The sequence below is a fragment of the Saccoglossus kowalevskii genome, chromosome 13 (genome assembly GCF_978046115.1).
Source record: "Saccoglossus kowalevskii chromosome 13, keSacKowa6.1, whole genome shotgun sequence".
NCBI lineage: Eukaryota > Metazoa > Hemichordata > Enteropneusta > Harrimaniidae > Saccoglossus > Saccoglossus kowalevskii.
In genome coordinates this window covers 12,650,940-12,666,231 of record NC_140653.1, presented here as the reverse complement: position 1 = coordinate 12,666,231, position 15,292 = coordinate 12,650,940, and the positions used below count along the sequence as shown (strand labels likewise).

General features: G+C 36.7%; 1 protein-coding gene across 1 annotated transcript in view; it reads left to right on the top strand.

The window, feature by feature from the left end:
- LOC102809185 (ras-specific guanine nucleotide-releasing factor 2-like) overlaps positions 1 to 15,292 on the top strand; it is a 98,473-nt gene that overhangs the window by 47,158 nt on the left and 36,023 nt on the right. Inside the window, exon 7 of the mRNA XM_085506931.1 lies at positions 11,336 to 11,415. Coding sequence (XP_085363057.1) covers positions 11,336 to 11,415 — 80 coding nt within the window. The remainder of the gene's footprint in view (positions 1 to 11,335; positions 11,416 to 15,292) is intronic.

The window sequence follows — 15,292 nt, the reverse complement described above, 5'->3', positions numbered from 1 at the left end:
TCACACCTGTACAGGAATTCATTTTCCCCATTTACATGCAAGGTTGAATAAATGCTATTGACCTTTGACCTATATCATATTAGTCTTGTTCTTGATCAATCCTTGTGGTGTGACGCTTCATTGCATTAATTTAGTTATCCAAATATCACATCGGTTGCCCTGTGCTACGTTTCTAAATTAATTTGGGGACTAGTGTCTTTTGTCAACTTGCTGACCAGAGAACCTACCTTACAAAATGGCGCCCAACGTGGACTGTGATATTTGTACACTTGGTGTGTGGGATAACATTGATGAAGTAGTAAGACCACCCACAAATATTGAATAAGAACGCAGATATTTATGCAAATATTTAGGTATTTATCCTGATGCGGAATACACTTGCTCGGATTACTGGTCTGCGGTCGTTCTTGTTGTATGTGTCAGGGGAGCATACGATTTGCATTTGGATTTTTCAGGTCTTCGTGGCTTTGAAGTTTGGATCTGACCCTGTTGTCTGCTGTGTACTGGAGACCTTGTGTTGCTGTGTCGTTGCCAAAACTTCTGATGACTGATAGGTATGTACATGTTCCTACTATAGGGGGAGATGATGTCCATGGGCCTGCTGATTATCATGGTAGCCATGATAATACTTTTCCGAAGGGTGCCACTCCCAAGACTGCTAGGGGGAGGGGGTACATGTTGTCTAGGTCTCTGTTAGCTGCCCGCGACCAAGATAACTGTGTTATGGGTGACCTGAATAATAAGGCGACAAAAATGCGCGAGTCAAGACCGAGATACCAAAATTGGAATACATGGAGACACCACGCGTACTGAGAGGCAGTGATGATCGGTTTGACATGCCAAACCAAGAAAGATCATGCAACGTGAATGGAGAGTGTGATGTACAACGGAAACTGCAAGTACACTACCCGCCTACTGATATGAGCACACCTTATAACAGACACACTGATGATGGGTCGATGCGTAGATGGGGTTATGGTTTGTCGCAGATTTCAAGAATAGCTACATTTAGCAGTGAGAAAAGTAAAGACACAGTCAGGTTTGAAGTATGGAAACACAAAGTGGAAAGACTGGTGTAACTTGGTTCATATGATGAGAAGATACTTATTCAAGCGGTTGAGAAATCACTGCGTGGTGATGCCAGAGAAGCAGTGATGTACCTGAACAACGCCACTGTAACTGAAATAGTAGAAAAATTAGATAGCATATATGGTAAGATAGAGTCAGGAACTGCACTACTCAGACGTTTTTACAACAGTCACCAAGAAGAGGGTGAGCCTGTTGCCGTGTATAGACCACGTATGGAGCGAATGATACATGCTGCGCGAGTTAGAGGAGCAGTCAATGAAGCTACAATAGATGGTATTTTGAAGGAGGCCTTTTTCAAAGGACTCAGAGATGAAGGGGTTCTTGAAATCACAAGGCCTCATAGGTGTGATACTTACCAGCAGTTGTTCATAGCTGCCCAAAATGCTGAACAAGAGAGACTGGACTGGGAGAATACGCGATCTCAGTTGAAAAAGGCACAACTGGGTAGAGCCCACCCTTCTATCAACTGTGATAATGCAGAAAACGATGCATGATGAGCGGAGTGCTAATCAACAAAAGGTTGAGGCCCTGCAGCAAGCAATACGCAACGAGCGACAGGCTGATCGGTTACAAATTGAATATCTACAGCAAGAAATTGCCAAGATGAACGTGAACCCTCCATTAGGGGCACAGAATGGTTCCCATGGTAATGTGAGTAGAAGGGAGTTCTATAAAACTGATCGTAGTGATAAACAGTCCAAGTCCTGGCGTGGTGGGAATGGTAACCATGGTCGCAGTAATGGTAAGTGTTACACATGTGGTTTGCAAGGACATTTTGCACGAGAATGCACTGCAAAATGTGATCGATGCCAAAAAGAGGGTCACTCTGCCAAGTACTGCCCAGACAATGGGAATTCAGCATCAAAAAGTACAGCCAAAGTTGGCACATCCAGAAGACAGACTCACAAAAAGCGGAAGGCTAAGGCTGCCACCATTGCAGCACCATGCAAGGTAGATGAGAAACTGTTGGGTACTTTGAACTTCGAGAATTCACAAGTGAATGGAGTAACCGGAAAATGTTTGGTGGATACTGGATCACAAATATCCTCTGTTTCAGAATCGTTTTACAGAGACAAACTTCATTGCATGCCATTTACCACCATGGAAGACTTTTTAGAAATCAGAAGAGTCACAGATGACGTGTTGCATTATATCAGTGTGGTGGAAGTCGATGCAGCATTTCCGGCCCGGGTATTTGGTGATGCAAGTGAGAAGTTAGTTCTAGCATTGGTCGTCCCAGATAATTCGTACACAAAGGAAGTGCCTATTACTGCAGGGACCAATTGGTTGAATAATTATGTATGCCAACGAGAAGGTAGGTCCAGGTAGTCGGAACAAGGTGACCAGAAGTTGTCGAACGTCTGCCATTGGTTGGGCAACAATGAAGACTCTGAACGCAAGACAACAATTCATGGTTTGGGAACAGTTCGTGCATTGCTACAGCAACCGTTAACGATACCACCACATAGAGCAGTAACAATCACAGGCAGAATGAAGCCAGGGCCCCCGGGCGATAAAATGGAAGTGTCGGTTGAGCCTGAAGGGAAATGGAGTGAGCTTGGCGGATGGGTGTTGGATCCCATGGTGGTGACAGTTGAGTGCGGCAGACGAAAATCCAAGGTACCACTGGTAGTGTGCACAATGAATCACCCAAACCCATTACCATAAAATCGGGGGAGGTGGTTGGTGTTGCTAGGGCATTGGCCTGCATCAATTCAAATTCCATGGTGGCCTGTCAACCCAAATCTGAAACAAAGAAGGTGAAGCGTCGCATCATGAGGAGCGGTAGTCTCAAATTTGACATGACCAACTCAATGGTTACCGATGAACAGATGTACCAAGTGCAGAAAATGTTTGATCGGAATACTGGTGCATTTTCAAAGCATGAAAATGACCTTGGAAGATGTAATTTATTAAAGCATGAGATCAACTTGACAGATAACACACCTATTAAACAACCACATCGACGCATACCGCCTGCGCTATATGACGAAGTACGACAAATGATCAAGGGGATGCTGGACAATGGGACAATAAGAGAGTCAACCAGTCCATGGGCTAGCCCAGTAGTCCTTGTGAAGAAGAAAGATGGGTCAACCAGATTATGCGTTGATTATCATAGACTGAATAACGTGACCATACACGATGCTTATCCTCTGCCAAGGATTGAAGAGAGTATGGATGTTCTAAAGGGATCTAATTGGTTCTCTTCAATTGATCTGAAATCTGGTTATTGGCAAATTGCTATGAAAGAAGAAGACATTCAAAAGACTGCGTTCACAACCCCTTTGGGATTCTATGAGTCAGTCGCCTTGCCGTTTGGATTGGTAAATGCCGGTGCCTCGTGCCTGAGGACAGTAGAGCATTGTATGGGTGACCTGAACATGAAAACGAGACTTTCGAACAACATCTCGATAGATTAGAACAAGTATTCCAGAGGCTACAACAGTACAACCTTAAAATCAAGCATACTAAGTGCCAGTTTTTCAGAAATAAGGTGAAGTATCTGGGACATGTAGTATCATCAGAAGGTATAGAAACAGATCCTGACAAGACAAATGGTCTTAAGACGTGGCCAGAACCCAAGAATGTGCGTGAATTGAGGACCTTTCTGGGATTCGCAGGATACTTCCGTAGGTTTGTACCAGGGTATTCAGCCATTGCAAAGCCACTAAACCAACTGACAGCTGGCCACTACACCGCTAAGCAAAGAAGTAAGATGCCTGCGAAAGCTAAAAAGCCACCACCGCCATTCGTGTGGAGTGATGAGTGTAGATCAGCGTTCAACACCATCATAGAAAAGTTGACAACACCACCAGTCCCAGTTGAAATCAACAGAGATGCTGTCAAAGCAATAAGCCAAGCGTATTTAGAGGAGCAGACTCCATGGGTGGAAGCAATAGCAGCGTCGGCGACTGCTATACCAATGTCACTGATTGATCCCCCTAAAGTACCTGGAGCAACTGCAATGCCCACCATGACAATGAGTGACTGGTCGAGATTACAGGAGGAGGACCCTGTTGTGAGTCGTCTGCGATCGTATCAACTAGATGGGAAACGCCCAAGTAGACTTGAAATACTACAAGAAACTCTAGAAGTCAGACTAGGCCTGAAAGAATGGGATTAGACTGTGTTTTCGTGATGGTGTGTTGCATAGAAGTCGAATGGGTGTAGATGGCAAGAAGCATTACCAGTTAGTCCTTCCTCAAGCTTATAGAGCAATTGCACTGACTGGTGCACATGATGAAGTTGGTCACCTTGGCCAGGATAGAACTCTTGACCTGTTAAGAGCCAGATTCTATTGGCCAATGCTTAGTAGGGACGTGAGAGACAAGGTCCTGGGATGTGAACGGTGCATAAGAAGGAAAGAACCGGCAGGTCACAAGAAAAGAGCTTATTTGGTGAACATAAAGACAGTGGATGCAGTTGGTATGCATGGATTTCCTGTCACTCGAGGAGTCCAAAGGCGGAATCAAAGATATCTTGGTAATCACAGACCATTTTACCAAGTATGCTGTGGCTATTCCCACAACGAATCAAACTGCCAAAGTGACAGCGAAACATCTGTTTGAAGGATTTATGGTCCACTATGGATTTCCTGAGCGGTTACACTCCGACCAGGGGCGTAATTTTGAATCTCGAGTCATACGAGAACTTTGTAAGATCACTGGAGTTGAGAAATCACGAACATCTTCTTACCATCCCCAAGGAAATGGGACTTGCGAGAGATTTAATCGCACCCTTCTAGACATGCTTGGTACGTTAGAGGAGGAGAAAAAGAAGGACTGGAAGTCCTACGTTCCACCTATGGTCCATGCTTATAACTGCACAAGACATGATAGTACTGGATTCTCTCCCTATTATCTGATGTTTGGTAGACACCCGAGGTCACCTATAGATGTGTATTTGGGAGTGAGACCAGAAGATTCCTGGCCAGAAACACCAAAGGGTTATGTCGATGACTTGAGGAAACGTATGGAATTTGCCTATGACCAAGCATCAAAATCAGTGGCCAAATCAGCTGAAGGAAATAAGAATAGATATGATCAGAAGGTGAGGGACTCCACTTTGGTGAAAGAAGATAGAGTCTTGGTTAGAAATGTGAATTTACGAGGGAAGACAAAGATTGCGGACAGATGGGAAAAGGAGCCCCATATAGTTATAAAGAAACTGAACCCAGAAGTACCAGTGTATGTGGTGAGAGCTGAGTCAGGTGGCAGATCGAGAACGATTCATCGTAACTTGTTGAGACCCATCTACCATTTGCCAAGACCAGAGCCAATGCAACCACTGAGTGTGAGAATACCAAAGAAGGTTAAGCTACAAGACAAAAGTGACAGTGACCAGGACACCTTCACATTGAATCCCTATAGCCTTGTGTTTCATTCACAAACACCAAAGCAACAGGAGAATGAAGATGTTACCACCAATATCGGTAATGCGGACCAGGCAAAGAAACTCATTGACCCATTATCTCATGATTCAGTAGTTATCTTGGAGAATGAACCTTGCCTAACACGCACCATAGAGATTGACGATTACCCAGAGTCTGGTGCTGCGAATGATGTTGATGATTTGACTTTGACAATGGAAAACTTACTTGATTTTCAGCTAAACATGACATGCTTGACAATCAAGCTACTGAGAGTGGAAATGAAGCTGAAATCGTTGGATCTGAAGATTCAGAACAGGAGCAAAGTGAGAATCCTTGCCCGAGAAAGTCTAAACGCGCAAGGAGAGCACCACGTAGATATGGATGGAGCCAAAGAGCTGCCAAATATATGTCTGGTGAAGACAGGAAACGATCTGGTTTATCCATGAGAAACTTGATGACAGAGTTGTTAATTGGTTGTTTGCAACATATGGATACAAATGATTTATTACAATAAGATGACTAGATGGAGATGAGATGTCAGAACAACCATCGCTGACAAAGACTGGTGTCTACCGAAGTCAACCCTGCATTTGTCCTGGGGCTCAGATTAATAGCTGTGTTTTTGAGTAAGGACGGGTATACAGCTGGCTAGTGCATCCAGTGTTCATTTTCAGGTTCTAGATGTGTATATAGATTATATCAGACTGGTAGACGGACGTACCTGCATTGTGGGACAGAGACCTTGGAGTCTATGGTAGAGCATATGGGTTTGATATGTGAAGCATCTTTTGTTGCCATGGCTACCTCCATCATACGGTGGTTAGTGCTCTGGCTGTGCATTTAGGTAGTGGCCACGGGTCCTGTGAGATTTGGGGGGCTTTTACCCTGGGACCAAGCTTAGGCATTGGTTATCTTGGGATGAAAAAGAGGAATATTACCTTGATCTGCCAGGCCCCTCACATTGGAATGGGTGTTTTCTTGGGAAAGCCAAATGTATCATTGGGATTATGTCTTTCATTTGGAATTGGCCCTGAGTCTGGTAGTCTCTCCTGGTGTGGCAGCAACTACAGTAACCAATCTACTCCGGCTCTGCAGCTGCGGCAGTGGTACGGTCCAGGCGGTAAGTTTAACGATTTTTCGAGGAGTAGCCTTCAGGAGGCATATGTCAATAGTTTTTTTGATTGACTGCCTCTGTTATAAAATCTTAGTTGTTTGATAGTTACGCTTCCAGAGGACAGAGTTCCTATGACAAATATGGAGACCAGTTTCTGCTGGTGAGTGTATTCTGAATTTGAGATAGTTTGAATTTGCATATTTTGGTCCCTAGGTAGTTGAAGTTGCGTGGGACACGCTTCCTTAAACATAGATATCCAAACTCATATATTAAGGCCATGTGAGTTTAATAAAGTAAACACTTTTAGCTCCACTATCGACTTTGTTGAGTAGTGCTTATCATATGAGTGATTGTCGGTCGACGACCGTCGTTCGTGTCAACTTTTTACTTTTTTTGACTTCTTCTTGAAAACTATAATAATTTATTCTTCTCGCTTTGATACTTGGTGTATATGTACTTTGGGCAGACCTCTCTTAGAATTTTGCATTTCGTGATGATATCTTCAATTCTCTAATTTTGATTAATATTTTTGGTAAAAAGTGATATTTTCGACTTCTTGTTAAAAGCCGCAAGTCCAATTGCTTTGATATTATACATTAGGTATCTCAGGTAGACCTCTCTAAGATTTGTTCATTTCCTGATGATATCTTCAATTCTCTAATTTTGAAGACAATTTTTGTCATTTTTGGTAAAAAGTGATATTTTCAACTTCTTGTTGAAAACTGCAAGTCTGATTGATTTGATATTATACTATGGAATGTGCATTGCTAACAGCTGAGAGGCTGCATGTTTGCCAAGAAGTCATTATATTAGGGTATTGGCAGGTTAATAAAGTTAGTATTTTAATGATTACAGAGAGTACATGCACTATTTTAAAGCCAATAAGTCCTGATGAGTTAATAAAGTTAATACTTCTAGTTCATACAAGGAATACATATCCTAAGTCAAGAAGTTATTTAATTAAGGTCCTGGTGGGTTAAGAAAGTAATAAATATATGTCATAAATTGTACTGGTTAGAAGTCTAGGATAATTATATGGTTTTCGCATATGCTATTGCAATATTAAACACTCAGTAATATTATCTCTATTATAAGTTACAGTGTGCCGTAATTTTGCAATATTGCACTGGGGTAAATGTATCTACCTTATTTGGAAATGCAGATTCCAAATATGGAAAGATTATGTGATTTGCCAGGATAGCAGACATTATCATATGGAGAAAGTCACACAGTATATGCTTACTTCACTACACGTCAGTCAATACTCCTACTGATCTGATTTTGTGTTATTTTTACAGTATTACTTGTACATGGTATTACGAGAAGCCATACCATGCATTACTTGTACATGGTATTACGAGAAACAATACCATGTATTACTTGTATATGGTACTACAAGAAGCCATACCATGCATTACTTGTATATGGTATTATGAGAAGCCATACCATGCATAACTTGTATATGGTATTACGAGAAGCCATACTATTGCATGGGTGATATGCAAATTAGTTTTTGTCAAAATAAGTGACTGCATGGCTAAGGTACCATTACTGTTGTTCAAATTTCATTTCACTCGGCAAGTATATTCATGTACCCCAAGAGAAAAATATCCTACTTCTTAATATTGTTTATTTCTGCTATGTTTTGAAAAACCGTACTCCTGAAGGGACTACTTTGTTTGGTCTCAGACCTCATTTGCATATGAGGTGTGGAAATACCGATTTTGATTTCAGGGACGAATCAAAATAAACTGCAGTACATATGTAATAACATGCATTACTTGTATGTGGTATTATGAGAAGCCATACCATGTATTACTTGTATATGGTATTATGAGAAGCCATACCATGCATTACTTGTATATGGTATTACGAGAAGCCATACCATGCATTACTTGTATATGGTATTATGAGAAGCCATACCATGTATTACTTGTACATGGTATTATGAGAAGCCATACCATGCATTACTTGTATATGGTATTACAAGAAGCCATACCATGTACATGTATTACTTGTATATGGTATTATGAGAAGCCATACCATGCATTACTTGTATATGGTATTACAAGAAGCCATACCATGTATTACTTGTATATGGTATTATGAGAAGCCATACCATGCATTACTTGTACATGGTATTACGAAAAGCCATACCATGCTTTACTAGTATATGGTATTACTTGTAGCCGTACTATGCATTACTTGTATATGGTATTACGAAAAGCCATTCAATGCATTACTTGTACATGGTATTATGAGAAGCCATTCCTTGTATTACTTGTATATGGTATTATGAGAAGCCATACCATGTATTACTTGTATATGGTATTATGAGAAGCCATACCATGCATTACTTGTACATGGTATTACGAGAAGCCATACCATGCTTTACTAGTATATGGTATTAATTGTAGCCGTACTATGCATTACTTGTATATGGTATTACGAAAAGCCATTCAATGCATTACTTGTACATGGTATTACGAGAAGCCATTCCATGTATTACTTGCATATGGTATTACGAGAAGCCATACCATGTATTACTTTACATGGCATTATGAGAAGCCATTTCATGCATTACTTGTATATGGTATTACGAGAAGCCATACCATGCATTACTTGTATATGGTATTACGAGAAGCCATACCATGTATTACTTTACATGGCATTATGAGAAGCCATTCCATGTATTACTTGTATATGGTATTATGAGAAGCCATACCATGCATTACTTGTATATGGTAATACGAAAAGCCATACCATGTATTACTTTACATGGTATTATGAGAAGCCATTCCATGCATTACTTGTATATGGTATTATGAGAAGCCATACCATGCATTACTTGTATGGTATTACGAGAAGCCATACCATGCATTACTTGTATATGGTATTACGAGAAGCCAAACCATGCATTACTTGTATATGGTATTACGAGAAGCCATACCATGCATTACTTGTATATGGTATTATGAGAAGCCATACCATACATTACTTGCATATGGTATTATGAGAAGCCATACCATGCATTACTTGTATGGTATTACGAGAAGCCATACCATGCATTACTTGTATATGGTATTACGAGAAGCCATACCATGCATTACTTGTATATGGTATTACGAGAAGCCATACCATGCATTACTTGTATATGGTATTACGAGAAGCCAAACCATGCATTACTTGTATATGGTATTACGAGAAGCCATACCATGCTTTACTAGTATATGGTATTACTTGTAGCCGTACTATTCATTACTTGTATATGGTATTACTAAAAGCCATTCCATGTATTACTTGTACATGGTATTACGAGAAGCCATTCCATGTATTACTTGTATATGGTATTACTAAAAGCCATTCAATGCATTACTTGTACATGGTATTATGAGAAGCCATACCATGTATTACTTGTATATGGTATTACTAAAAGCCATTCAATGCATTACTTGTACATGGTATTACGAGAAGCCATTCCATGTATTACTTGTATATGGTATTATGAGAAGCCATACCATGCATTACTTGTATATGGTATTACTAAAAGCCATTCAATGCATTACTTGTACATGGTATTACGAGAAGCCATTCCATGTATTACTTGTATATGGTATTATGAGAAGCCATACCATGCATTACTTGTATATGGTATTACGAAAAGTCATACTATAATACTGTAATGACACATGATATTACAAAAAGCTTATTGCCACTTGCTTTACTATAAAACTGTTTTAATTATTTCACAATTCAGGCAGGGTTCAAAAAATGTATGCCTTGTGAATATGAACTATAAAATTATAAAAATTTTGTGTACAGTTCACGATTTATTTACTTACAATATTAGCTAGGGATATAACTTGAAAGTTAACAAGAATGAAAATAATAAGAAAATTGAAACCTGATTGCGTGTTGTGCTGAAGGAAGCTGTGGTAATACTAACTGCTGTTGACTGTAGAATTGATTTACTGATCTAATTACTGGCAAACCAGATCTAAATAATTCATCCCAGTATTTATTGGAAATTGCTGTACGAATATCAATCAACTTGTATGGGTCTGTTTCAAACCATTTATCAAAGAGCTAATTATAGTGGAATGTTTTAAGAGGACAGTTGTCTGATTAATTATTTGATTCGTTTTCTTCCTGTCAGTTTTATTCAGTTGATATATTCTCAATCATTGCTCATTTAAAAAATTAATTGTAAGGCAGTTAGCTACCATTAAAAACAGACGATCACATTTCCTTGACTTTTATAATGGGGTAATAATAACCCGAGATAAAATACTATATGTGGATATACGCCTGTATGGTATATGGGTCACCAAATAATTTTTCATACATAATGGTTAACATCCATGAAAATAATTTTTGGTTCTTTTACCAGAATTTTTTTTTTTTTATAGTAGAAAATATTTCTATTCCAAAATTGCATGAGGTTACATATGGTGATAAATTCATATGTAGTTATAAAATGGGTGCTCATGGTTGTCACGATATTAGAAAGCTATGATGAATACTATGGAAATTGTTCTAAAAATGTAAATCTTTTCATTTTTCAGACAGTTTTTCTGTAAAAAACACTAAAAGTTGCTAACTTGTAAATATAATTAGGTAACACTTTTGGAACAAAACAAAATATTAACTATTTTTGCTCCTTCATCAAATATATGCAAATTAGTATGAAATTAATTTTGCATAATATTATCAATAATATTTGATATGATGCATATTCTTCTTTATTTTAATTTCAGTGAAACAGTTTTTTTTCTTCATCAAATTTTCTACAAGGGTCTCAGTGCCAGGATGGAACAATGGCCCAAATTGGTGCTTGGTAAGTCAAAGAACGCCTCTTTTATATTCTCTAAATTTCATTTTTATTATTGTCCCAGACAATAAGAACCCTTTATAACATTTGTAATTTAGGCAGAAAATAGTGAATCAAATTAATATTTAATTTTGACATTTTCTGTCTCTTTCTAATATGTATAGTCAGGGATTTAGATAAAGGAATTGATGCAACTTTGATATCTATTCACGTTAATTGATATGCAATGAAGATTCTATCCTGTTTGTGTGTCTGTCAATCAAACACCTTTCTAACCAATAGTGTGACAGAGCGCTTAGAAATATTTGATTGCATAAACAGAAATGAGTGCGGCTGTCTCTGTATTCAAAATGTTATATGTACATTACGAACATGCAAGTACATGCAGCAAAACAGACGAATACTCACCAATTCATTAACAGACTTACTCTTTTATTGCACACAGTATTTTTAGAAATGTACGTTTGTTGTGCAGTTTTCTGATCTTCTGATAATTCATGGACCTCATTTTCAGTTTTCGTGAGATATCGTCTTTGCTTATCTCATGACTTGCATATCTTTATCTTGTGAGTCCCTGATGTACCGTGATAATGTATCAGTTGGTACAGTAAAAAAACCAAACTAAACATTTTTAAACTGTTATTTACTCTGATTTAAATTCTAACAAATTCTGGGTAGTTGAAGTGTTTTTATGTCATTTTATAGTGTCTTTAAAAGAAACAAATAATTTAACAATATTTTGTAATAAATATTGATAATATTGTCATAATTGTAATCAATGTTAAATTGATTTGAGCAGTTGGCTGATACAAATTTTGTATAATTTGGATGCAATATTGTCCAGATAATTGTGTACATATATGTCCTTAACCTTATAACCACCAGACTTTCTCGCACAAATTTTTCTGCACTTTTTTCTTATATTCTTCAATATTTCTGGAAATGAACCATAATTTTGTAACCAACAGACAAAATTTGAATCAATTTTTAGTTTTTACTCAAATTTAGGCTATTTTTGTCCCAATCTTCTGATGGAAAGTGCAGACTATAAATGGGACTATTTGGTGAATTTTTGATGAAAACAAGGAACTGGTGCTGAAAAGGTTAAATCTATACCCACTCATGGATATGTAATTTTAGTAACATACTAGTATCTCATAAGAATAATATACATTGTAGCTTTGAAATAGTGTAAAACGTCGTAGTCATAACTTACAGAACAGTCTGAGAGTAACTAAACATCTTAGCTGGCTTAAAACTATCTTAGCTTGCTTCCAAAATCACCCCTGCATGTACTTAAATTTTACTGAGTAAATTATACTACAACGAATAAGCTGAAATTGTTAATGGATATGGTACTCACTTTAAAAATGTTTCAAAAAGTTTTCATGAAAAGACAGAGTCAGCTGATAGTCAGCTTCGAAATTAACCCTTTGAACGCCATTGGCTAATTTTATCACCACTCACAAAAAATAAATTTGCATAATTTTTCCATATTTTTTCAAAGATTTTGATCAAGGTCTGTTTCCAATGAGAAATTATGTCCATTTCATCCAAAAGTGTGCAAAACATTTTGGCGGGAAAAAAATATAACACTCAAAGGATTAAGTTATGCTCAGACTGTACTGTGCTTGCTAATATAATCAGAAAATACATCATGTTTATTGTATTGATCTAAAGGTAACATACCATGCAATAATTATAGTGTTGTGACATACATATTAAGAGGAATATTATACAGAGATAAGAAATGCAAAATAGAGATAAATATAAACATTAAAGTTGTACTCTGAGAGAATTTCTAGTTTTAAGACTTTTATGTGAGGTATTTGATAGTTTCAGATTGTGTAAATTGTGGACAACGTTCACATTTTAATGATTTTTAGCACATTCGAATATTGATGATCATCTCGGCTTCCTGTTTGATTGTGTGTTCCAGTTTTATTTGCTAACGCTTTTGAAGTGTACATGTTTTATCATGGGAAATGTGTAACAAATATTAAAATTTTAATTATTTTATAGAAAATTTAATTATTGGTGATTATCCTACGTTTCCTTTTAATTGTGTGTTCATAATTCATTTGCTCGTACTTTTGTTCTGTCAGGAATAGATTCACAAAGACTCGCTTCTGTTCTGAATAGTGCAGCGCACTGAAAATTCAAAACAACGATGAATAAATGCAAATCATTAGGTCTTTGATTGTCTGATATTTATGTATAATAATCAGACCACATTTGACATATTGTATCAAAAATTATTTTTGCAACTACTATAAAAGTGCCTCATACTCATATGAATTAATATTGAGACATCTGTATTCTGCATAAATTATCATGCATAAGTTTGTAAAGAATATGTAGTAATAGACTTACTAATGAAAGATTTTTTGATATAAAAAAGTAACAATGTAGAAAATAGTTTATAACACATTACAAATGTTACAAGTTGAATAGAGTACAGCCATATGTTGTCCACAAATCACACGAGCAAATAATCTAACAATCAACAACATAGAAAAGCGTACAATCATTTTGAATACTAATAATTAAGTCGTTCAATACATCGTACACGCAAAAAGACATGCTCACAGTTTTTATGTTTTATGTATTTTATATACAGCTCAAATAAAACAGCATTTTGAACACACGCATTAATTACAAGTACAATATGTGTTATTTTTAGTACCTTACATACTCAGCTTTGATGACTATAAAGACCTTCATTACTGAACGATTAAATAAATGTATAAAATGTATTTCATTAAAAAAAAAAAAAAAATACAGAAAAACAACTGAACTAAAATAAGTACAAGAGTGAATAAATAATGTAAAATAAATTGAGTTTTTGTTATTAGAAGCACATATGTCAAAAGAAAATGCACATAAACCAAAAAATGCATTTATTTATAATTACTCTATTCAGAGTCTTCATATTATTTCTTGCAAACATTTTCTTTCATTTACCTAATCACATGAGTTGCTAAAGGGGCAAATATTATATACAGAATCACAGAAAATATTTTTTTTTTATAAAATAGCCTAGTCTATAAATCAAAGAATTGTAAAAATTGTCATAAATTTTTTTTATATCATCCATTCTAGTTTCTCTTTGTTAGTAATTAATTTATTGATTAATAATCAAATTATGAGTTATATAATCTGCTGCTAACCTTTGACCTGAGAATGTAATTTGCATATAGTGATTAGAGTGTAAAATAAATGTAATAATTGATATAATGCTATTAAAACTGATACATTATAGACTAATTAGTATGCAAATTAGATTATTTGTTATCGGAGCTTACAGTCTATCAATCATTTGTTTCATGTAGCACACAATATTCGTCTTTATGCGTTCAAATATTGATGAAAAGCATACGAATGTCATTTCCATGCTAATAAGAGATTTTTCAACGCAGAAGAGTTTTTTTACTTTGAGCTCTTTTTATGTGCAATTCAAAGCATACCATTTGAAAAGGTCACTCTCACTCTGTACATGAACTTGTCCTACACCTAATTTTACTCTTCTATATTATAATTTGTAGCTCTATAAATGGCCAACATATATTTTATTTCTCTTACCTTATTACACTTCAAGGTTCTACATTAAATATCATAACAATTAATGATACATAAGTATTAAAATATTAAAAACACAGTGAAACTAAAATAAAAATAATTCCCAATATGATATGAAATATGGTCTAATACCTATTATATTGGGCTATGTAGCTACTGTGTAGTGGTTGCTATGGCAATAAAGTAAGGTCAATAGCTAAGGTCAGGTGTTGCTTCATAATGTATTAGCCATATATGGTCTTGATTGTCTTTTCTAAGAAATACCATACATGTGTAAATGCTTTGCCAATCCTTTGCATTACAT